General features: G+C 38.4%; 2 protein-coding genes across 2 annotated transcripts; one reads left to right on the top strand and one right to left on the bottom strand.

Annotated features, from left to right (window-relative positions):
• On the top strand, positions 1-11238 carry tacr2 (tachykinin receptor 2). Its single transcript, XM_008405837.2, has 8 exons — positions 1-347; positions 794-946; positions 2608-2903; positions 8722-8916; positions 10020-10170; positions 10269-10388; positions 10468-10544; positions 10622-11238. Exons 2-8 carry the CDS (start codon positions 812-814, stop codon positions 10911-10913), a joined length of 1266 nt encoding a protein of 421 aa, XP_008404059.1. The 5' UTR covers positions 1-347; positions 794-811; the 3' UTR covers positions 10914-11238.
• A 2273-nt stretch (positions 11239-13511) lies between these two features.
• LOC103462842 (hexokinase-1-like) lies at positions 13512-22363 on the bottom strand. The gene is made up of 12 exons (XM_008405851.2): positions 22190-22363; positions 21922-22114; positions 21729-21840; positions 20378-20523; positions 18878-18997; positions 18711-18806; positions 18527-18626; positions 17639-17822; positions 17393-17548; positions 16454-16541; positions 16077-16222; positions 13512-15052 (listed from the first exon to the last, which is right to left on the bottom strand). Exons 1-12 carry the CDS (start codon positions 22198-22200, stop codon positions 14902-14904), a joined length of 1503 nt encoding a protein of 500 aa, XP_008404073.2. The 5' UTR covers positions 22201-22363; the 3' UTR covers positions 13512-14901.
• Positions 22364-23090: the final 727 nt, after the last annotated feature.

Here is a 23090-nt window from a genome sequence, read left to right as displayed (position 1 = left end):
TCATTCCCACATTCACACTTTGGGAGACGGCTGATAACACTTCCTCCCCGTGGTTTTTGCGCTGTCCTCGTGGATTAAGCCTCAGTCAGCGCACGCGGCTCTGCGCCGCAATGTCCGCGCGTCTCGCTGTGGAGGAGCGCGTCAAAGCTCGTAACACATTCCAGCAGAGAGAAAGCGAGAGACGCAGCGCCGGCGTGTCTGTGTGAGAGCGGGAAGAAATGCATGAATGGGTTCTTGGTCAGACCTGAGTGCCCATTACGCACCTGGCGTTTCGTTTTTGGCCGTTATCAGCTATGGAGCGGAACATCTGGAGTTAGTTCACACGAAATAATCGGGGCTACGGAGAGGTAAGACAGATAACACTAAGAATGTGTTTTTATGTGTTTGAGTCATTGCTGCAGACACCCACTTTCTGCACAAATTGGAATTTTTTTAAAAATTTTTTATGTGTTTTAGATCAAACAAAGAGGAACAGTTTCTAATAAATAAATGACAGGGAAAACCATTCAAGAATACAATTAGACTATTAACTTCACAAATAAATTGTGGCATGTTTATTAACCGAATTTATTATTTTAATTTAAATAAAGACAGGGGTGTGATGGATGAACACAAATCATTTCTCTATATCATTTTAAAGAGTTTGAAATATTTTTACATGCAGAAAGATAAATTGCAACATGAATTTGTACGGATTCCTGAAGCCTCCTTTATGAGGACGGGCTGTCCGCCACCCATTGTTCCTCATTACGCACAGCAGACTTGCGGTTATCCATAAAGTTTCTGCCACCAGGTGACAGAGGGAGTGAGAATGGATGCCGAGAGTCTTATTAAACACTTCCAGCGAGACCCGGGGGCCACTTTAATGCCGCTGTCAGTCACCTCTGACTGGCTGGACGACGGAAACGAGACCACCGGGAACCAGTTCCAGCAGCCCGACTGGCAGGTGAGAGAGGACGCAATGAGTGAATGAGTGATATTTCCGTTCAAAAAGTAAAGACACAGCGTTGATCACTTAAATTAGTTCCTCAGAATACAATAGTTGAGACTAATAAAAAATAATTTTTAATAGAAATTGTCTGAAATAGACAGCTGATGATGTAGCAAATATCCTGCTTCTTTTTCAGTGTTATGTTGTCCTTTCACTCAACTTTCCACCAGCAGTCTTGTAACCAGTTGATCAGCTGGGTTGTGACGTCACTGTCGTGTTGTGCGGTTTTTGTAGCTGGTCCAAAATGTAGAAAGGGAACTTGGAAACATTTTTAATGGAGAGGCAAACTTAAAGATACCTGGATGGTTGCAAATGGTGACACATGAAAATGCAACAGAAGGAGCCAGAGGAGGATAATGAGGTTAATAAACAGAAAAGGGCTAATAATGACAAAAAAACAAAAAAGATTCTAATTACACACTGTAAAAAAAAGATTCTGATTTAAAGAACATACCAGCAGAATTTATACAGTAAAATCCTTATAAATATGGATATAAGTACGGATTTTTCCATATGTACCTGGTAAAGTTCTGGCAACCACAGTTGCTGGTATTTTACTATAAATTGGAAAAAAAATATATTACAGGGCAGGTAAATGAATGCAGCTGGGGAAGGGAGCAAAGGAAAGGCTGAGTGTAAAACAGACAAAAAGAAAATGGAAGGAGGGAAAGAAAACTTGTACAGAAATAAAAATAGAACTAAATCTGACAGAACAAATCCAAAAAATATCAAACAATAAGAAAAAAATGAACTAACACAAGGAATTAGCTAAAATGGAAGATATAAGAAAATAATAAAGACCAAAACAGAAAATAACTGAACTAAAATGTCCGAACAACAACAGATAATAATCATTCATTATTTCTGTGTTAAGATGTATATTTTAGGATCTTGGGTTGTTTGAGCTTGGTTTTGTCATTTTTTGTGTTCCTTAGTTTTCATTTCTACTTCAGCTCTTCCTCTTCCTTGCATAGCTCTGGGTTCGTGTTTGGTTTCTAGTTATTCCTTGTCACTCTGGTTTAATTATTCTATTTATTTACTCACTGTGTGCCTCCTGCTCTCTTCACTCACACCTGCAACCCGTTAGCTCATCAGCGTCTGTCCTTTGTCTCAACATTCAGCCTCCCAGTAGATAAGCTTCTCATTTTCGGCCGTCCCTTGCCGGATCCTTTCGTCTAATCCCGTCACTTCCTCGTTCCACCCCGTGTCCTCCTCRTGCTCCTTTGCCTGGTTCTTCATTGCATCCATTATTGATCTTTTTCGCTGGCTCCTTTGTTTCTTTGTAATTTTTGACGTTTTTTCATTAAATCCTATTCAGTCGCCACCTCCATCTCTGCATTTAACACATCATGACAGGATAATATTTTAATTTTAAAAATAACTGAATTTGCAAATTCATTAAAAGTAGCAGAAATTATCATTTCATATCACATTGTGTGTGTTAAAAACACAAGTTAACACAAGTTACTGAGATAAATACACTTTCTGATGATATTCTAATTTATCTGGATTCGTCTGAAAGAGGCAGATTGTAACTGATAATGGTTCAGCTCTTCGTTTCCCAGTGTTCTCCTCCCATCTCCTGATCGTCTTCCTCCTCCTCCTCTTCCTCTCAGGTGGCTCTGTGGGCCATCGCCTACTCCCTCATCATCCTGGTGTCCATCACCGGGAACGTCACGGTGATCTGGATCATCCTGGCTCACAGACGCATGAGGACCGTAACCAACTACTTCATCGTCAACCTGGCCTTTTCGGATGCCTCCATGGCAACGTTTAACACCCTCTTCAACTTCGTCTATGCGCTTCACAACGACTGGTACTTCGGCCTGGGCTACTGCAGATTTCAGAACTTCTTCCCCATCATGGCCATGTTTTCATCGATATACTCAATGGCTGCCATCTCAGTGGACAGGTGAGATAATATGTAAACTATCAGCTCACTCATGCTTGTCGATGTGCCATAATAAAAGCACTTGGTCTCTTTTTGCTAATGTGGGAGCTGCTTTGTTTAGTAGACATACGCTGCAAAAACACAAAATCTGACCAAGTAGTTTCTAGTGCAAATATATCAAAACAAAATTCAGTGTCTCAACAAAAAAAAAATCACTGTGAAAACACAAAGTCTTAAGTATTTTTGTCTAGGGTAAATATCTTAGTACACTTGAAATACGACAAAACTAACTTACAAGTAGCTTTTCAGCAAGAAATAAGATCTTATTTTAAGTTAATAATTCCTTAGTATTGATGAAAAAGCACTAGCTACATTGGAAGATTAATTTACGTATAATATGGGAAAAATGCCTTGTAAGTTAAATAATCTGTCAGTGGAACAAGTAYTTTTTCATCCATATTAAGGAATTGTTTACTTAAAACAAGCTCCTATATCTTCCTGAAAAGTTTCTTGTAAGTTAATTTTGTCTTATTTCAAGTGCACTAAGTTATTTGCACTACAAATTAGCAAACTAGACCTAGCTAGAACTAGCTACATTCTTTTGCTTCTTTTCTCATTTGTTTTGCTCATAATGCTGAATTTGTTTTTTAAATGTTGGCATTCGAGGCAACTGGAACATATTAGATTTATGAAGAAGCCTTTTCATTTTTCAGTTTGCACATTTTCTTCTTAGATCACATAGCACCTCTTTGTGAAAATCATTTAGTTACACTCTATGAGCAGAATCACTTGAAATTATGTTAAGCAGCAGCCATACAAACCAAGCTGCAGCATGGAGGAGATGTGGGTCAACACACAGCTGCAACACAGATGTTATTGATGCTTACTGAAGCGTGGATGGTCAGTCTGCTGATGGTGAGTCTGTGCTCTCTGTATCGCCTCTGCGTTCCAAGTTACCACTTTAAATTCACTGCAGAGTAAAGGTTGATATTTCTATTTAATTCTGTTTTCCCAGAACTAATTCACACCAAATTTTGTCTGAAGGCACTTCACTAAAGAAGAGCTGGACAGTAAATCAGTAACAATATACATGGTGATAGGCACGCGGTCAATATCAATCTGCTACAATATTCAATATATGGGATATTTATTAAACTATGATCCAGAACCGCACAGCATTCTGGGAGATGTAGGCAGAGGGAAAGACTTTAGTTGCTCAAACTCTCGAATCCAGCTAAGCTAGGTTGGTGGAATCAACTCACTCTCTCACTCTTCTGTTACATAGCAACTCACTCACTCTTTGGTAACCTAGCAACGACTTGTTGGGTAACTGGCACAAATAAAAAGCAGTTTAAGGTTTTGATACAGGTGGCTCATAACTGCTTAAAAATAAAAACACAACAGTGTGGAGTGAAAACTGTGGATAAAAGAGGAAAGATCACGCTACCAGTTTGGCAGTACCTCAGATATCTAAAACAAAAATCTAATCAATTATTATTGATACTAATTGATATGAAATGCTTACATTGTGGTATGTTTTTCAGCCATCTTGTCCAGTCCTATCTGGGAGTTTGAAAAGAAAGAACATAATTACAACAAACAGAGAAGTAATCAGAAGTACTTTCTATGTTAGATTTATGCAGCCAAAAGTGACCTTACATTAATCTGCCACTGTTTAAATTGCAGAGTTAAAGTCAACATTATTTGTGTTATTTTGCTGAAACCAACCCTGGGTCAAATATGAACAAATCCAGCTCTAATTTGATTTAACCCAACAAGCGTTGTTCTATACATTCTATACATACAATACTGAGTTTGGTTTTCTCTCCAAAAAGTGGCTTAAAGTTAAAATGAATGTTCCAGAGCTGCAGGCCTCTGTCTCCTGCAGGCAATTAAATAGGTAGGGTGCACTATGGATGGGGCATCCCAGGGAAAATGATGGTGCACTTTCACCCTGGGGCAATTTATAGATGCCACTGACAAACAATTGAATGTGGGAAACAAAATTAATGGTCAACATACAATCCTCAACCACTTTCTTGGTTCTTTTTAATTTCAGAACTGCCCTCATTGTTTGTGGCAGACATTTAACAAGGTGCCTCTAACGTTCCTCAGAGGTTCTGGTCCATTTTGACTTAATGGTATCACAGAGTTGCTACAGATTTGTCAGCTGTACATCCATGACACTGATTTCCAGTTGCACCACATCCCAAAGGTGCTTGATTGTATTTATAGTTGTGGATTTCTTAATACTGGGAACTCTTTGATATGATCAGGAAACCAGTTTAAGATGATGGGTAGCTGTGGCTGTAAAGAGATAGAGATGGTTAGTGACTGTGGTGTTGCTTTAAGGGATAATAACAATGACCATGAACAAATATATCACACACTATTACACCACTACGGACTGAATTACTGACATACGACAGGATGGATCTATGATTGGTTTTCTAATTTTCTGGCCCCTTTTGATCCCACCATCTGAATGCCGGAGCTGAAGTTGAGACTCATAAAACCAGGCAGCGTTTTTCTAATCTGTTTTTTCCAGTTTTGATGAACCCGTGTGTCAAGCTGTTTTTACTCTCTTAAGCCACTTTTGCTTCTGGCCAGACTTGAAAAGGTTTGCTTCCTCCAGAAAGACACGGGACCAACTCAACTCAACTCAGCGACATTTTCTTACTCATCTGTTTTCTTTTGGGTTGAATCTCGCCAGCAGGGCAACATTAGTAGGTTGATAACCTACAGAGACAAGAAAAACACTAAACATCATAAATAACAATAAGCTCATTTGAATTTTTAATATCTAACTAGTTTCTTAAGTCATTTTTAAAATAATTTACTTTTGACTTTACAGTGAATGAAACCGGTAAGCAAACTATATTAATAATATGTGTTCAAACACATTGAATCAAGCAATCGGCTGGGCTTCCGATTGATAACTTTTTGATAATTTCCAAAGTTTTACTGCATTGGATTGCAAGTTGTACCAAACTGGCTCTGAATAAAACATAATTTCAACATCTTGACTGAACTGATTTAATGATGCAAATTATGATTTTCAGGGGAGTTTCAGGTGAAACGTCTTTAGATTATTATTTTTTCTTTAGTTAAATAAACTCTCATAATACAATTTACCTGAATTAACTCAAAAGCCTGGGTCACAATGTTTGATTAGAACTGTCCAACTCCAATCCCTTCAGAAAAAAGCAGCATATAGGTTAGAGAAATAACATTTTTTATGATGTAAAGGTTTGAACTCCTCTTTTGACAGCATGGTAGACTTACTGTATTTAGAAAAAGTAGAATATTTTGTCAAGGAGAGAAAAACAGAGTGCTTTTCTTAATGGTTCAGAGCACATGTGAGATGGAAAAAAGGACTGGATGATTTACAGTAGATAAATTGAAAGTTTCTTACAGAAAAACAAGGGGAAGATTCAGAGTGTCTACAACAGGAACTGTCACGTTCGGTGCATTTTAAACTGAAACGTATAGTGCTAAACCCCGGCTGTTTATTGGTTTTACTGTAGTACCCTGTTGTTTTGGAAAAGACCAAATTTTTATAACAATGTTTCAAGACAATGAAGATGGTTTTCTCATAATCTCTGTGAAGTATGAACAAAGTTTCAAGATTTTGGATGAACATATCTGGAGAAAAAAAAAAAATTCTCCTTATACATCGAAAGCATTGCAAAGTCAAAAGAGCTAAAAAAGTTTATTTTCAAGAGTTAAGAGCAACTTATTCAAGCTGAAAATGTTTCACCAAGAAGCAACCAGCAAACCAAACTGCTGTCATTTACTCAGGGATAATGAGTGAAGACGCTCCAGCACAACACACAAATGGCTGATTTTCACACCTTTATCTTCTAGTCATCTTGATCTGAATACACAGTTAGATTTTTGGTTGTCCAAAGATAACACAGAAATGATCACTTTTGATCTCGACCAAATCTCATCACAATAATTTCATGCTCTGCCAGTCTCAACCTCCGTAGATTTAAGCATGAAGTCGGTCCTTTATTGGAACACGTTTAATTTATCTAAAACAATAGTGCAAAGTATTTTAAGATGTGCTTGGAGTGACTGTTTTTTTATTAAGACACTTCAAGCACACTTTAAAAATGAATTATATGTAGTTTTGAATTATTCTTTAATCACAGTGGCAGTCCACTTTCTCCAGGGAGAAACCCCCATTATTCTCTTGATTTTTACATAATAGGACTCCTTAAATAGAGTTATTATTCAGCCGGGTTAAAGAGTGACATCCAAGCAGAATGTGAAAGAAAAGAAGCCAAAGATTATGAAAAGCAAGAAAAACACATGAAAACACACAATCACAACTGCTGAATGCCTTGAAGAAGGATGTTAAAAACATGTCGCCTTTATGCAAATCAAATTATGCAATATCTCACTTTATTAGTCATGAAACACTCACGCTGTCTGCCCTGAATGGTTCAGATGTGTGATTCACAGTCTTAGCCTAATGATTAGACCATGGCGATGACACCACTGAGTAATCCTGTTTTGCTGAAAATGTCTAGTATTATTATTAATTTTCACATTATACACTATTCTGACCTCTTTACACTTATATGCTAAGCATAATTTGCATAATTTGTGACTTATTTACAATTATATGTTAAGCATAATTTACATTATTATTATTATTATTATTATTATTATTATTCACTGAATTTAACATGATTGTACGTAATTACAAAAAGGTGACGTGCAACATATTTAAGCATAACTTATTTTGGAGAGAAGAAGTCTTTTATTTTGAAGAATACTTAATAGGATCTAGTTTTCTCATTCGTCACTATCTTGCCTTTGGTTGCTAGGATACGAACAGCCTTTGCCGTTATCTGATGTCGCCGTTGTTTGTTCAGTAAAAACGGGTCAGAAAATGTTCAGCGAAAGACATGAGAGCCTCCGTCATGATTGAAGAAACTTTTTCTCCTGAATATACACTGTAAAACAAAACATCTCTAATTTCTTTAATAGCGGCAGCTGTACTTATTAGCCACAAAATTTTACCGTATAAATACGCATTTTACCGTCTTTTACGTATAAATACAGAGTTTACTGCTTTTGTACGGTGAAATTTTGACGTATAAACGGATTTCACCGTATTTATACTCCAGAATAGAGATGCTCTTCTGGCTCTGGACCTTGGACGGTTGGCACATACTACCCGCCTAAACGTTGTCAGGGACTAGCAATCCATACTGCCGTTGAAAATAATTGTGTGTGATCATTTTATCTGTAGATTGGATTATGTTGTGTTATTGCTTCAATGTCAGCTGGTTAGGACATACCCAGAGGCAGGCCATCAGGTTTCATTCCTTGGCTTTCTGCAGTGTGGTAAAACAAACCTGCTTTTCATTTCCTGTCTCTAATACAGATGTTAACGCCATCCAGTGTAGCACATTCCTTTTAAAATTGGATTTTGTGGCGTTATAGCCCATTTCTCATTCTATATAAACTTAGCACCAAAAGCTTGAAAGTTGTTCCTTACAAATGCCCTTTATCTGTCTTTATACATTTTCACACATAAAAAACACAAAGTTTGATGTATTTTGTTGTGATTTTCTGTGTTGGACCAAAACAATAATTGTCCTGTCAACAGATTTACACCACCTAGGGTCACCACCCATTGCCTGGCCTGTTAATTTATATGCCATATTTTGGGAGTTTTGCATTTGCATTTTTCTTAAAGCTGCAGTTTTTAAATTAACTTGAGTGAATGTTCGTAATTAAATGTCTGTCCAGACAGAATACAGTCTTTAGGGGAATCCTGTTTCTTACTTTAAAATAATTATTTCCCCTGGTTCTTTTAAAGGTACATGGCTATCATCCACCCGCTGAAGCCTCGCCTCTCCTCCACCTCCACAAAGGTGGTGATTGCCCTGATTTGGATTGTGGCCTTCTCGCTGGCTTTCCCTCAGTGCTACTACAGCGTAACGACATTTTACTACCCCAGGACGGTGTGCATGGTCGACTGGCCGGATGATTACGGAGGAACCCACCAGCTAAGGTGAAAGAGGGAGACAAATGAAAAACACATACAGGGAGAGTCAGAGTCAGATTTCTATGTGTGTTTTATGTATTTATGCACAGGATCTACAGTGTGTCAGAGGGTTTGGTTTCTTTTTCTGTGTGCATGTCAATTGCCTCTCTAATTTCTCTCTATATACAGAGGTGGGTAGAGAATACCCCAAAATGGTACTCAAGAAAGAGCAGCACTACTTCCACATGTTTTTACTCAAGTAAAAGTAAAAAGTAGCCGTTCAAGAAATAAGACTAAAAAGTATTTGGTAAAAAGTCTCCTAAAGTACTGAGTAACTGATAATTTAATATTAAAAAATTACATCTTCAGACAGACCAAATTATGAGGTTAAGAGGAAATTTGGGTATTTTAAAGAACCAAAATGTCAATAATTCATGTAAGTAGCAAAAAATAACAAAATTAGATGAAAGAAAAAAAAATTCCAAATCAGCTTCTTTCAATAAATAACTTGTGGAGCTTTAACAGAAACTGCAGGTGTGTGTCTGTTTCTGATTATTGTTATTTGTTAAAACATGTTTATTTTTCATTCACTGGGTAGAAAATCCAGAAATTTTACTCAATTAAGAGTAACACTAAAAGTAAATAGTAGCTATCCAAGAAATTACCCAAGAGTAAAAGACTATTTGGTAAAAAGTCTACTCAAGTACTGAGTAATCGATCAAATTATCAACAATTTAATATTTAAAAAGTACATAATCAAACAGGGCAAAATCTGAAGTTGAGTAAAATCTTTAGTATTTTAAGGACCAAAATGACAATAATCCATATAACTAACAAAAAAATAACAAAATCGGGTATTTTTTCTTTTTCTCCAATCAGTTTCTTTCAATAAAAAACGTATAAAAGTTGAACAAAAACTGCAGGTCTGTGTCTGGTGAATTTTTGGTTAAACATGTTTGTTCTTCATTCACTGGGTAGAAAATCCAGAAATTTTACTCAAGTAAAAGTAAAAATACTTTATAATAAAATTACTCAAGTAAGAGTAAAACGCACAGTGTTGTAAAAATACTCCTGTTAGTACATTTCCAGGTAAATGCGAGTAACTGTAACGCAGCCCTGTCTGTGTCCAGTTACCAGTTTGCGGTGATATTGCTGATCTACTTGCTCCCCCTGCTGGTCATGTTGGTGACCTACAGTTTAGTGGGTCGCTCGCTGTGGGGCGGACACATCCCCGGAGAGGCGACCGAGCATTACCACAGCCAGATTACAGCCAAGAGAAAGGTCAGCCTGCTTCCATTCTCTGACTCTTGGTCATTTGATCTGATTTGAAGCTGATGCCTCATTCATTTGTTCTGCATCTGTAACTTTCCGAGCTGCAGGTGGTGAAGATGATGGTGGTTGTGGTGGTGACTTTTGCCCTCTGCTGGCTGCCTTACCATGTCTACTTTATTCTGGGGTCGTTTAACAGAGACATTTATAAACAGCATTACATTCAGCAGGTGAGATGCAGATTTTCTGTTTAACGTGATTTAATTATTTCATAATATAACAACTCATCTCTTGCCGTCTCTTTGTCAGGTGTATCTGGCTATTTTCTGGTTGGCGATGAGTTCGACTATGTATAATCCAATTATTTACTGCTGTTTGAACCAAAGGTAGAATTTTGAAATATTTTAGCCATTTTACGCCAACAGTACGAGCTTTTGAAAACATTTCCCTCTCCTTTCTTCAGGTTTCGGGCCGGTTTCCGTCACGCTTTCGCTTGGTGTCCCTTCGTCAAAGTGTCAGAGGAAGACAAGATGGAGCTGCAGTACACGCACACCTTCAGGGTCACGGTGACGCGCAGCCGCCGCAGTGACAACTCAAACACGCACGCCTCCATCAAAGCAAGCAGCGCAAACTCGGAGAAAGACGCTTGCTTGCAGCGGAAAAAGTTCCCATGCAGCATTCAAAACTCCCATGTGATTACGAAGCCGGACGACTCCAGAAACCCAGCGTCTAAGACGGTGGCGCACGACCTCTGACCTCTGAGCAGCATCATGTTGACAACGCAGCAGCTGAGGAAGACGTTGGAGAAAGACCTGGTCAGACGTGGGAAATCTATTGAGTGCTGTTTGTAAAGTTGCAGAGTAAAAACTAAAAATATTTTTGATTTATTCAGCCTGACGGAGAAAACAGATATAATCATTTCAACGTCATATTTTCACCATGTTGTTCAAACATTAATGTCAAAGGTCCAAACTAAATATTTAACCCGCAACCTAGATATTTAGTGTACAAGCTAAATATTTAGCAACCTAGATATTTAATTAGCAAGCTATAGATTTAGTTTGAAAAAATATGAAATTGAAACATTTAGTTTGGAAAATAAATATTTAGTGTGGAACTAAATATTTAATTAGCAAACTAAACAATTAGCCTCCTAACTAAATATTTATTTCACAAGCTAAATATTTTTGTTCAAAAACAAAATATTTAGTTTTCAAACAAAAATTTTATTTTAAATACTGTATTTTAAAATATTTTATATTTAAAAAATATTTAATTTAAATATTTGGTTTCAATATTTTAGTTTTAAATATTTATTTTAAAAATGTATTTAGTTTTTAAAGTAAATATTTAATTCTTAAGCTAAATATTTATTTTTAAAATTAAACATTTAGTTTGGACTGCTGGCATTTATAAAAATATGACCAACATGGTGGAAATATGACTGAAAAAAATTAACACCCACATTTTGTCTCTATGGAAGGCTAAATAAACCAAAAATATTGCTGTAATTTCTTTTTTACTGTGCAACTTTACAAACGGTTATCCACAGAATTTTAATGGGATTTTTTGTGATGAATCAACATTAAGTGTTGCATAATTGTGATTCCTAGCAGAGTGAGAGTCAGACCTGGTGTTTGGGGTCCACAGGGCTCTGCTCTAGGACACCTCATATTACACGTGAAACATAGAAAACTTCAGAAATAAAGCGAATTTCTAAAATTGGTTTTATATTTAAAAGCATTTTATAGTTTATATTGTTAAGTTGTTATTAGTATGTGAATCTATAGCTGCGTGTTGCAGACTCCTGGTTGAGGAGAACCGCCATGTGTGGTGTGTCTGTTTCAGATTATTAATAAGAGTTTTTCCATCTTGTTTTGATCTGTGCTGCATCGTTTTCTCTAGCCTGTCTGCTGCGTTCCTCGCTATTCTTGTTTGTCTCTCTAACAAACCTTCATAGAAGACCTAGATCTACTCTAGAAGTAAATTAAATAGAGATCGATCCTGCTAGTGTCCATAGAGATCATTTCTATTCACTAATGAGGTTGCACCGGATTTTGTTTAGGGGTTTAATGGAAGTTGATGCATAGATAGCCCACACCTTTCAGATTTTTGTTTGGTTAACATTTTCTTTGCATTTTCATCACAATTAAGCATGACTTTGTGTTGGTCTGTTGTGTAAAATCCCAGTGAGACACAGTGAGGTTTGTGGCTGCAATGTGACTGAATGTGGACACGTTGACTGGATGTGAAACGGGGAGAAGCATGGTGCAAACTGAAACTGACAACCTCCCTGTGAAATGCTGACCTTTGAACTACAGCGTTCATTTAGTGTTTACATTTGTAAAATACTGTATATAAGAGACAAAAAGACTAAATGTGGCATTGTGAAGTTTGTTGCTGTGTGAAAATACGTATCTTTATGCTTCTGGACAAATTCACCTTTATTCTCTCTCTCCAGCTGTGAACTTTGACATTTTGGTGTTGCTTTTAAAAACTGTAGTTTCTGATTTCACAGGGAAAGTTGAGTGCTGTTGGTGCCAAACTTTTAGGTAAGCCTAATAATCACTGAYGTGAAAACCCAGACGTGTTGCAACGCGTTTTTCCAGCTCCATTTTCTCCCATCAGCTGCTGCAGCTCCAGCTCAGTAAGACTATAAATACACTTGAGAAAAAAAAATCAATAACGATGTTTTAAAAAAAATAAAATTCATCAAAATATGTGGAGGAAACAATCTGTACAATGCTCATAACTATCTAATTAGCATACATCAGTGATATTTGTTCAATAAGCACACATTATATATATTTATGGTGCAGTCTTACTTGCAAAAAAAAAATCATTTTTATGGCCAGGTTTTAAGAAAAAGTTACTTGCTGAGGCTATTAATGTCTACAATTGTAATGTAAATATCAATATTTGACTTGTGATTATGTTTTGATGTTTCGGAATGTTGAATAAAATTCATGGAGCTTTACATCAATGTTTTTTTTTATTATTGTGGCCAACATGCAGAAAATCGACATGAGTGGAAGGAACTTCCTGTTTGCTAATAATAATAATAATAATTCATTTAATACGTGCATCACTCAGGAGTGCAAGTGTGAATCATACAGCTAGGACATTGATCAAAATTAAAATATAGTAAATCGACATCTGATGGTAACAGCCTGAGGAAGAAAGTGAAAATATCTTCTCAGAAAAGGTTAGTCACTTTCATTTAAGTGACATGGAAACCAGGGGAGTTGCTGCAGGATGAGCTTCCATTTTTTATTCCACACATAAATACTATTTGCTCATTCCTGAAGGCAAGACGTCAGAAGTAAAAGGGAGCGTAAAACATATGCACGCCACACTTTTTAGATTTTTATTTGGAAAAATTAAAAACCGTTAGCCATTTTGCTTCCTCTTTACAATCATGCACTCCTTTGTGTCAAAACAATGAATTTAAAAATCTAATTAAATTGCACGGAAACCGATCGAGCAACTATCAACAGAAAACCGCGGCTTCGGATGAATTGAGGTTCAATTTATTGAGAGTCAGACGGACAATGTGCAACACATCCAGTCTGGGTTTTGCAGACCAAAGTAAGAAAAGCACCTGGATGCCTCGCAGGAGCTGGCAGACAGACAACAGGACAGGAACACAGACGGAGAACCGGTTTTAAAACAACAAAACTCATCCAACAGAACAGAAAACAGAAAAAGCTCCACTTACAGAGTCAGATTTTTGAACAGTTCATCAAATATCTGGACAGTTTCTACAGTGGAAAATGCACACTTTTAAATATCCAAGTATTTCTTTTTGCTTTTCATCAGAGAGATGCCAACGAGTCGCACAGCCTTAAAACTTTCCTGAGACTTTTCTAAGAAAAAAAAAACTACTTTATAAAGTGGGGGTAGATTTATATATCATATATGCATGTTGCCAAAATGTAATAAATCTTCTTACATTTACGCACAGCTTGTTTATTTTTTTCCCACTGTGTTGGCACCTCGCTCTGGCAGGCTTTTCTATTAGCACCAGCAGCATGAATTGTTTACACCGGGTTACAGATAAACTGCAGCCAGAGAGCAGAAACATGACATGAAGGTTTTTGTGCACAGGAGAAATACAGTGAGGGGAAATTAGCCAGTGGATAGTTGTGTGTGCATCATTTTTGCAGCAGTAATATTTTTAAACATAAAATAAATAACAACAATGCTGAACACACTGCATCATGTCTGGGTGATCTATTAAAACCGTAAGCACAAATATTCCCTTCCTTCACCGCACATATTTCTGCTCCATCAGATCCCTTTAAATCATCATGTAAAAACACAAATAGCTCCAAAAAGACCCACTTTGGTTTCAACTGCTTAAAGTTCTGGATGTGCAACAAAATAAAGCTGATAGGAAAACCGCCAGACTGCAGTAACAAGAGGAATCCACCAGGTGGAGACAGAGGAGCCACCAAGAGCGGGTAATATTTTATTAGATTTATTTATGTTTCAGCAGATGTTTTATGCTTGTAATTAATTATAATCAACCTTTGAAATCACAAAATTGCACCCTAAAGAGGCCGGGTGCTGATAGATATAGTTTAACTAGAATGGATCACCTTTGCTGCCAAACGCAGCAGAGAAAGAGGGCGACGCTCCCCTTTCTGTCTCAGGAAGACACATGGATGAAGTAGCAGCAGGAGTGTGAGGCGCTGAGGATGGCAGCAGTGGACCGAGAGCCACAAGCTACCTGATATGTGGTTATTTTTTACTCTTGGCCTCTTCCCTCAAGCGGCAGGCCACCGCTGTGATCAGAGCGGCTCCCTTGCCGCTGCCGTCCTCAGACAGCAGGAAGGTGACGCAGCACCTCGGGGCCAGATCCTTGACCGTCTGCTTCATGATCCGGGAGAAACTAGGCAGAAACACCAGACGTGTGACAATCAATTTTACAATTTTATTGATTATTCTGGTGATTAATCAATCAATAGGATCAAAAAATAAATAAAAAATTCACATGGTGTCGAATTTTCACTGAACCGCTTAATACTTTTTTATACAATATTAGAAATGCATAAAAATGCAAATTCAAATAAGAAAATGTACATTTTATTGTGTAAAACGCAATAACATAGCATCCCTTCAGTGCATGCTTGATCATTGGTAATAATAAATATCATTTGTCATTTGAAATCACATGAATAAAGTGCAGAGCTGATCTGATTTTTATTTTTTGGATTAGCTGATTAATGACTGGATAGCAAAAGGTGCTAAAAGGAGATTTGTTTTTCAGATTTGAACCAAATGAGTAGTTCTGCCTACAAATGTCGCTAGATGATAGATTGTCCCAGACGTGTTTGCGATAAACGGTACTATTGTGTAATGATGTTGTTTTGAGACCATTTTCGAGTAATATAATAGAAATAATGGCACAATAATGCAAGATCACATTCTCAAGGATCAATAACCTTTAAATTCTAATGAACATTTAAAGACTGGAGCTGGAAGACATTTTAAATATACAAAATAAATAAAGGAAACAACAAAAACAACAAATAAAGTGAATTATGAAGCATCTGTATGCAAAATAAGAAAGGGATAGTTGAGCTCAAATCACCAGACTGACGACTTTTATCATTCAGTTTTTGGTAAAAAGGAGAAAGAAAAGAGAAAAATATTAAATCATACAAATGAAAATTATTGAGTTTCTTTTAATTTGTCGTGATTCATAGGCCTAATTCTGGGTTGAACATCACATATCTTAAATACAACGTATATTTTTTTTTTTACCGTTTTGGCTTAATTGCTGCTCTGAGATTGTTGTTCTTTTGTTTTGGTCTGTATACTTCAGATAACAATTAATCAATTGCTAAATTAGTTGACGATTATCTAAATAATCAGAACTAATCTGACTAATCGCGTCGTTATGTCACACTTACTGTGGGTGTAACTTGTAGAGTGTGCCGTCCACTCCCACAGTGATGTTCAGGTGGTCCAGTCCCCGGTTCTCCCGTATCTTATCGACGACAGCTGCCACCCCGGCCCCGCACAGCTGAGCGCCGCGCCGCGACACCGCTCCGCACACCTGCCAGCACAGAGCCTCATCATCCATCACTGCAACATCTAACACACTGGACCAGCTGCCACAGTTTGCAGAAACGGAACGAGGACGTCAATGTTTAAACCCAGAAAACACACGCAGGTCTGTCTGCAACTCCTGCGCTCCCTCAAACACCGTTTCATTCAACGGGATAATAACGAGATTCTGCTGCTCTGGGTTTGAGTTCATGACTGAGTCGGTTCCCGTTCGCCTTACCTCTTTGACAATGATGCTGTCATCACAGGTGCTGTCCAGTCCTAAATGCTGCAGGATGGTTCTCACCTGCAGCAAAGCCAACCTGTCACTGAAGACACAAAACATTATGATCAATTTAAATTAACCAAAACTAGAGCTGGACAACGTCACGATATAAGTGTTTCATATCACTCGATACCAATAATTATTCAGGGTTTCCCCCAGTGTAGTATAAGCCTGGCAGGCCACCAGGCTTCACTTGTGCCCCCACCAGGCTAAGCATTGCTTATTTATTTTATTTTTTTTTAATGTTTGCAATTTTTAAGGCCTTATAGTCGGTATTCAAGCATTAATCTAAATAAAGTTATATTTTCAAATTTCCTGCCCACTTTAAACATTGTTTAACTCATAAACACGGCAGGCCGCTGAACGAATGGCTGCCTTAGCGCCCCAACCACTGGACTTACCAAGTTTTCTGTGGGAAACCCTGTTATTGATCAGTTTGTTTTTTGTTTAAAATATCTAAAACGCTTCCAAACTCTTGACGTCACGTTCCCCGTTTTATCCAGTTTCCTCTGAAGTTGCTGTCCTCATTTTCTCCTTTAACTTCACGCAGATGTTATTTTTGTTTTCATGCCGTTTTGAGGCGCAGTGGAAAAACCTGAAACTGCTGCAGCGCAAGTTACTCAGCAGGTTGTTGCTAGGCAACAAAAGAGAGTTGGCTGTTGCTAGGCAACCAAAGAGAAAGTGGCAACTGTTTGGACTTTAGGAAAAAATAAGAAAATTAGCAGAAATGATTGAAAATTGTTTCAGACATATTTTCTATCGATACTGATCACGTGTCTATTTTTATTGATTTACTGCCGAGCCATAACCAAACCCTTACACGTTTCCTGCAGCTTCCTTTATATTTGTTTCTCCTGCAGATAGAAACCCCCAGACAGGCTGCTTGTGTCTCACCTCTCGATCTGTGAGAGGAACTTTGTTTCAAAGATGCCTCTGGTCTTCAGGGTTTCAGAGATCTGCCCTCTAAACAGGAAGCCTCTCTTGGTCATGTCTATGAGGATGTTCCTCACGATCTCGCCGAGGTACATGCCGCTGATCATCTTCTCATATCTGGAACGTGAAGCACAGGCGTGTAAAAACGCTCCAGAACCGAAACCGTCAGCGAGTGTTTCTGGGAAGGACGGAAATGTTTCTGATCACCTCTGCTTTCCTACGTTAAGGGAGAGGTCATCCACGGCATGGTCGTAGTCCGTCCTGAAGTCGTCAAGGCAACCGTTGTCTCCAAAAGCTCCCCACTCCATGTTGATGCACATGCGTCCCTGATCGCCATCGACCATCTCAATGTTCCTCATCTCCTCCATGTAGCAGGCGTTACTGCCGGTTCCTGCAGCCAAACGCAGATGTAAAGCCGACGCAGCGCAGGGAGATGAATATCGGTCATTCGGCTGCGTTCACACTGCAGCCTGAAGTGTCCCAGTTCTGTTTTTTTTTTTTTTTTTTTGCCGTAATGCAACCTTATATCTGATCTTTTCACGACAGCCTGAAAAACACAGGTTGGATTTTTTTTTTTTTCGAATGCGACTCAGACCACTAGGATATCTGATACGTATCCTATTCAAATGTGACCCAACGTCCGGGTCGCCTTCATCCAAATACTCGACAAACGTCACTATTCTGCGTCTTGATATGCGAAGGCGAGAAGAAAAACAACAACCAAGGCGGACTTTATGAGGGTTAAGTTGTTAATGTGCTGCTCCGGTTGGACAACAACTTCAAATATGTAAGCTAAGCTCCACCTTTGGCCTCCATGTTCACTTCCACCCACAATGCGCATTTCTTCTTCTTTACGGCAGTTGGTAAAACACTGAGCTCGCTCTCTATGTGTGACGTTATTGCGCCCTCTACTGTGCATGCAGGACACCTTCAGGCTGCTTGCAGTTCACACTGGAGAACACATACAAGCCTCGTATGTTCGGAAGTGTGAACAACCACTGCAAAGAAAATCTGATTTGGTAAAAAAAAAAAATTGGAATTGGGTCACTTCAGGCTGCAGTGTGAACGCAGCCTTACACTCGATATGTAACTAACCAGCAATGAGTCCAATCTCACAGGTGGACTCTTCGTAGGCACAGGTCATCATGGTTCCCACTGTGTCGTTGACGATGGCCACCACATCCAGCTCAAACTCCTGAGGAAGCAGGCCGACCCATCATGCTGAGCTACACTCTGAACTACCGCTGTAAACCGAAAGATGCTCATCTTCAAATCTTACCTGGTTTCTCTTAATGGCGTCCCTCAGTAGTCCGACAATGTCTTCAGACTCACAGCCTGTTGCCTTGAAGCCTTTGGTCCAAGTCAACAAGATGCCCTGCATGCAGAAGCGGAGCGTCATGAACTGCTCAGCGACTCCGGAGCAAACGAAGGAGACGCTCTACTCACAGCGTCCAGACCCGTCTGTCGGCAGGGGAAGGAGAAGGTGAAGCCCAGAGGAAGACATGCGGTCTTCATCCCCATGTAGTCCAGGAAGTCACTGATGCAGTGCACTATGTGATCGAACAGCTGCAGCAGGAGAAATCATTATAAATATACAGAACTTGATGAAATAGCTCCATGTTTTCAAAGTTATTTCAGGTTTTCTACCGAGTAAATCACTCCTTTTTATAAACAAAACTAAAAATGTGAGGTGGACATACAAAGATTTTCGGATCAGAAAAACATTTCAATGTCAGACAAGATAACTCCAGAAAAATAAACAATGTTTATATTCATTTAGGCAAAACGGAGAAGAACACGTCCAAATCAGCCTGGACTTAAAAAGTAACTTTCCACTAAACCCAATAACTGCTTGTTCCAGTCTTGGTCACCATAACCAGCATTAACCATTTGCAATAATTCAGGCATTGATCTCAGGGATGCAAAAAAAATGTATCGACTTACAATTAAACGTCAACTAATAGTTTATTAGATGATAAATTAGTTCCAATAATGTACATTTATTCCTTTGTTAGTGTCTGTAGTTTGGCCACCGACCAGCAGAGCCAGTTGATATAGAAATAAAATATCAGCTATCTCAGAACAGGAAAGAGAAACGGTCCTAACAGAGTCCGATGTGGGAGTTTTCTTGATTCCCCAACGTCCCAAAGCTCCTTTGTTATCTATCTGGAAAGAGTTGATAGATGTCAAGGACTTAATTTCTCAACTGAATTTCTTTATATCTGGTTTGTTGTTGCTTTTTGGATCTTTTATGTTTTGCAATCAGACAGATTCTGTTTGAGTGATTTATTGACTCTACAGGTTGGTAATCAACTTGTAGCCCTATAATTATCCCATAAAGCCCAGTTGGTTTAGATTGACTTTTTCCCTCAATTAAATCATCAATGGAAAATTACATTGTATATTAACTCTGGTTACATATATATTAAAGTTATTTTGATGATCTAAAACATTTAAGAGAGACAAGCAAAAAGATCAGAAATCTGTAAATGGAGCAAATACTTTTTCACAACACTGAAAATAATATATTATAGGTCACTGCTGAATAACTCAATCACCAATTTAATCTCACGGTGACTCAGGTAAGGCACAATAAGTTCATCAACAAAAACTAACAGGGAAAAAAATACTGTAAGCCCAGAGAAAAGGTCTTTAAAGGTCTGAACACATGGTGGAAACAAGTTTGACGCTTTGTCGTTTCCACTACATCCACGTTGATATTCACAGCCTTCATCCTCAGAGTGAGGAAGCAGATTAGCCTCAGTCAGTGCAAATCTGTTAAGTTCAAATCTAAGCTTTAAAGATTGTTAACTTGATCCTAATCTGAACCATTCGTAACCAGCAGGCATCCTGTTCCCAGTCCCTTAATCCTCCCAGTATGATCTGGTAAACAGGAACTGAGGCTAAAGCTTTTCACCAATCCTTGGATCTCCTCAGGGATCTCACCTCTTCTCCTGTGCCCTGCATCACTTCAAGAGGAATCGCGTAAATCTTGTTGTGCATTTCCACCGATTTCTTCCCGGAGCGAATCTTGACCAGCAGAACTCGAAAGTTGGTTCCCCCCAAATCCAGAGCCAGGAAATCCCCGTTCTCTGCACGCGTGTGGAAATGTAAGAATGAACAAACAAGCAGCAAAAACAGCCGTGCTTGTGATAAACGGCACAGAGACTTTAGCATTAAAAAGAGCAGAAATTAAAACTTGATCACAGAGATGGTACCCTGTAAAGTTTGAAAGGTTAAAGTTGATAAAAGTTTAACAGAAAGTATGAGAGGTACGAGCTCAGGCTAAACTGACACAAAGACGATTTTTAATCTGAGTAGGAGGGCTGAAACGATTAATTGGATTAATTGTGATTAATTGATTATGAAAATAATCGTCAACTAATTTAGTAATCAATTAACTGCTAACTGAAGCATACAGACATGAAAAAGGCCATTTATTGAAAGAACAACAAACTCAGTTCAGTAATTTAGCCAAAACTGTAAATATATATACAGTATATATATATTACAAACCTTTGTTTGTAAATATATTCAACCAAAAACTTCTTCACTTTGTTAAAATTACTGTAAAACAAAATCTCCTATTAAGCTCCATTTTCTATCCAATTGTTAATGGGTTAATCCAAGAAATAGTCAGATTAGCTCCAAACTGATGTTAAAGTGAGCAGAGCTGAGCTTTTACGTGTAGTGGTAGTTGTATTTTTTAGCTGTATATCCTTTGCCACAAAAGATCAATGCTATGCTATTGCATTTTAGGCAGTAAAAGGTTTGTTTAATAATAAAATATTTTAAAAAGCAGTAAATGTTTGCCAGAAAAAAAAATTCTAGAAAAAACTTTGGAAAGTTTGAAAAGTCAAAAATCTGCTTAAAAAAATGAAATTTTGTGACTAATATCAGGAACTTCCTAGAAAAAAATGTGAATATTTCTGAGTTCCAAAAGTCACATGTTGTTTTTTTTACTTTTTTGGTTAAAATGTACTCCTCTGTTGTTTTTTTTCTATGCAAAAAGGTCCTAATGCACTGTAATACCTTTCTCTGCTTATTGGGTTTAAGGATTTTTTCTTGATTTGTTTTGCCTTGTTGTGCAGCATGTGGGTCCAACTATTCTTGTTTTAAATGTGATTCATAATAAACTGAAATTTACATTAAAAAATGTTTACTCACCCATTTAAAAAGGTAGTTAAATTATTTGCAATGTATAAAAAAAAGGTTTAAATGAAAAATCAGCAGGATTTAATCCATCAGAATGATACACAGATTAACCGACTACGTCGAAGCCGTGAGTGAGCGTTACCTGTGCCGTCAGGTGTGCTACGGACGTACGAGGGCAGCATTCTGACGACTGCGACGTCCTGCGTGCTTTTCGAAAGGCCTTTCTGCATCTCTGCCCTCATTCTGTTTTTCACCTAAAACCCACACAAACGTCAGCTAAACGAACTGGGAAAGAGTCGCAGACGCCGATGGCGGCGGCGGGACTCTCCCCTCACCTCCAGCAGCTGCTCCGTCGTCATGCGGAACTTGGACAGAATCTTGCCGATTTCCTGGGTCTGTTCGGCGAGTCTGTAGGCCACGGCCGTTACCATGGCAGCCCCTTTCCCGCTGCCGCTCTCTGACAGGAGGAACCGGACGTCGCAGTCAGGGACCAAACGTCGGACGGTCTTATGTAGGCGCCGAGCGTAGCTTCAAACGGACAGAGAACGTCAGTCTGAATAATCTTTTTATAAACTGAGCGGGTGTGTGTATCGACACACTCACTGTGGGTGCATCTTGTACAGAGAGCCGTCGATGCCCACGGTGGTTTTGAGTCGCACCCCTCCCTTGTTCTCCTTCAGCCGCAGCAGGATGCCGGACAGGGCAGCAGCTACCAGGTTGGCGGAGCGATGAGAGACGATGGAACAAACCTAAAGGACCGAAACCAAAGATAGCAAGATGCTCATGCAACAGCTGAGTGCACCTGTGAAAAATCCTTAAAATGAACATTTACTACATGTAAAACCAGAGAAGGATTCTTGTAGAACTGGGGGTCAAACTAATTTTTATACCTGGGCCACTTCAGGATCGTAAATATCCTTCAAGGGCCTCTTAAATGTACCGATACCTGTTAATCTGTGGAAGTGTTTTCTCTAAAAATGTAATATTTAACATATTTCACAATGAAAATTAACACCATGCAAAAAACTGATTTGATTTTTATGAGCCTCCAAAGAAGCGGTGCCCAAAGTGGGGCGTGGGGGACATTTGGGCCATTGGACTGAGTTTGTGTGTAAACGTTGCATTATTAAGTCTATAATGAGCATTTTAATGCAAAGTTCTATTAAAATTAGCATTAGAAATTAAGTAAGTGTCATTACTTACTTAATGACACTTCATGACAAATGTAAACATTTATGAAGACTCCTTAATGTTTATGACATATTTTATATCGTGTTTATGAAAGATGTTGTGTCATGTTTATGACAGACGTGTTGTGTTCATGACAGATGCTGTTTCGTGTTCGTGACAGACGCTGTTCGCGCTTGTGACAGACGCTGTTTCGTGTATATGACAGACACTGTGTTGTGTTCATGAAACATTTTGTCGTGTTTATGACAGACGTGTCGTGTTCATGACAGACGCTGTATCGTGTTTATGACAGATGTGTCGTGTTTATGACAGA

This window comes from Poecilia reticulata, linkage group LG3 (assembly GCF_000633615.1).
Source record: "Poecilia reticulata strain Guanapo linkage group LG3, Guppy_female_1.0+MT, whole genome shotgun sequence".
Lineage (NCBI taxonomy): Eukaryota > Metazoa > Chordata > Actinopteri > Cyprinodontiformes > Poeciliidae > Poecilia > Poecilia reticulata.
The sequence above is the reverse complement of the archived record's forward strand: the minus strand, read 5'-3'. Positions and strand labels throughout refer to the sequence as shown.

Excerpts from the sequence above, each read along its gene's own strand:
- LOC103462842 (XM_008405851.2), bottom strand. Across the intron at positions 17,549-17,638 it reads CTTAACGTAGGAAAGCAGAG|ATATGAGAAGATGATCAGCG; the intron begins GTGATCAGAAAC and ends TTCACGTTCCAG. Across the intron at positions 16,542-17,392 it reads TTCCTCTCACAGATCGAGAG|TGACAGGTTGGCTTTGCTGC; the intron begins GTGAGACACAAG and ends TTGTGTCTTCAG.
- tacr2 (XM_008405837.2), top strand. The coding sequence starts at position 812 with ATGGATGCCGAGAGTCTTATTAAACACTTCCAGCGAGACCCGGGGGCC. Across the intron at positions 8,917-10,019 it reads GGAGGAACCCACCAGCTAAG|TTACCAGTTTGCGGTGATAT; the intron begins GTGAAAGAGGGA and ends GTCTGTGTCCAG. Across the intron at positions 10,545-10,621 it reads TACTGCTGTTTGAACCAAAG|GTTTCGGGCCGGTTTCCGTC; the intron begins GTAGAATTTTGA and ends TCCTTTCTTCAG.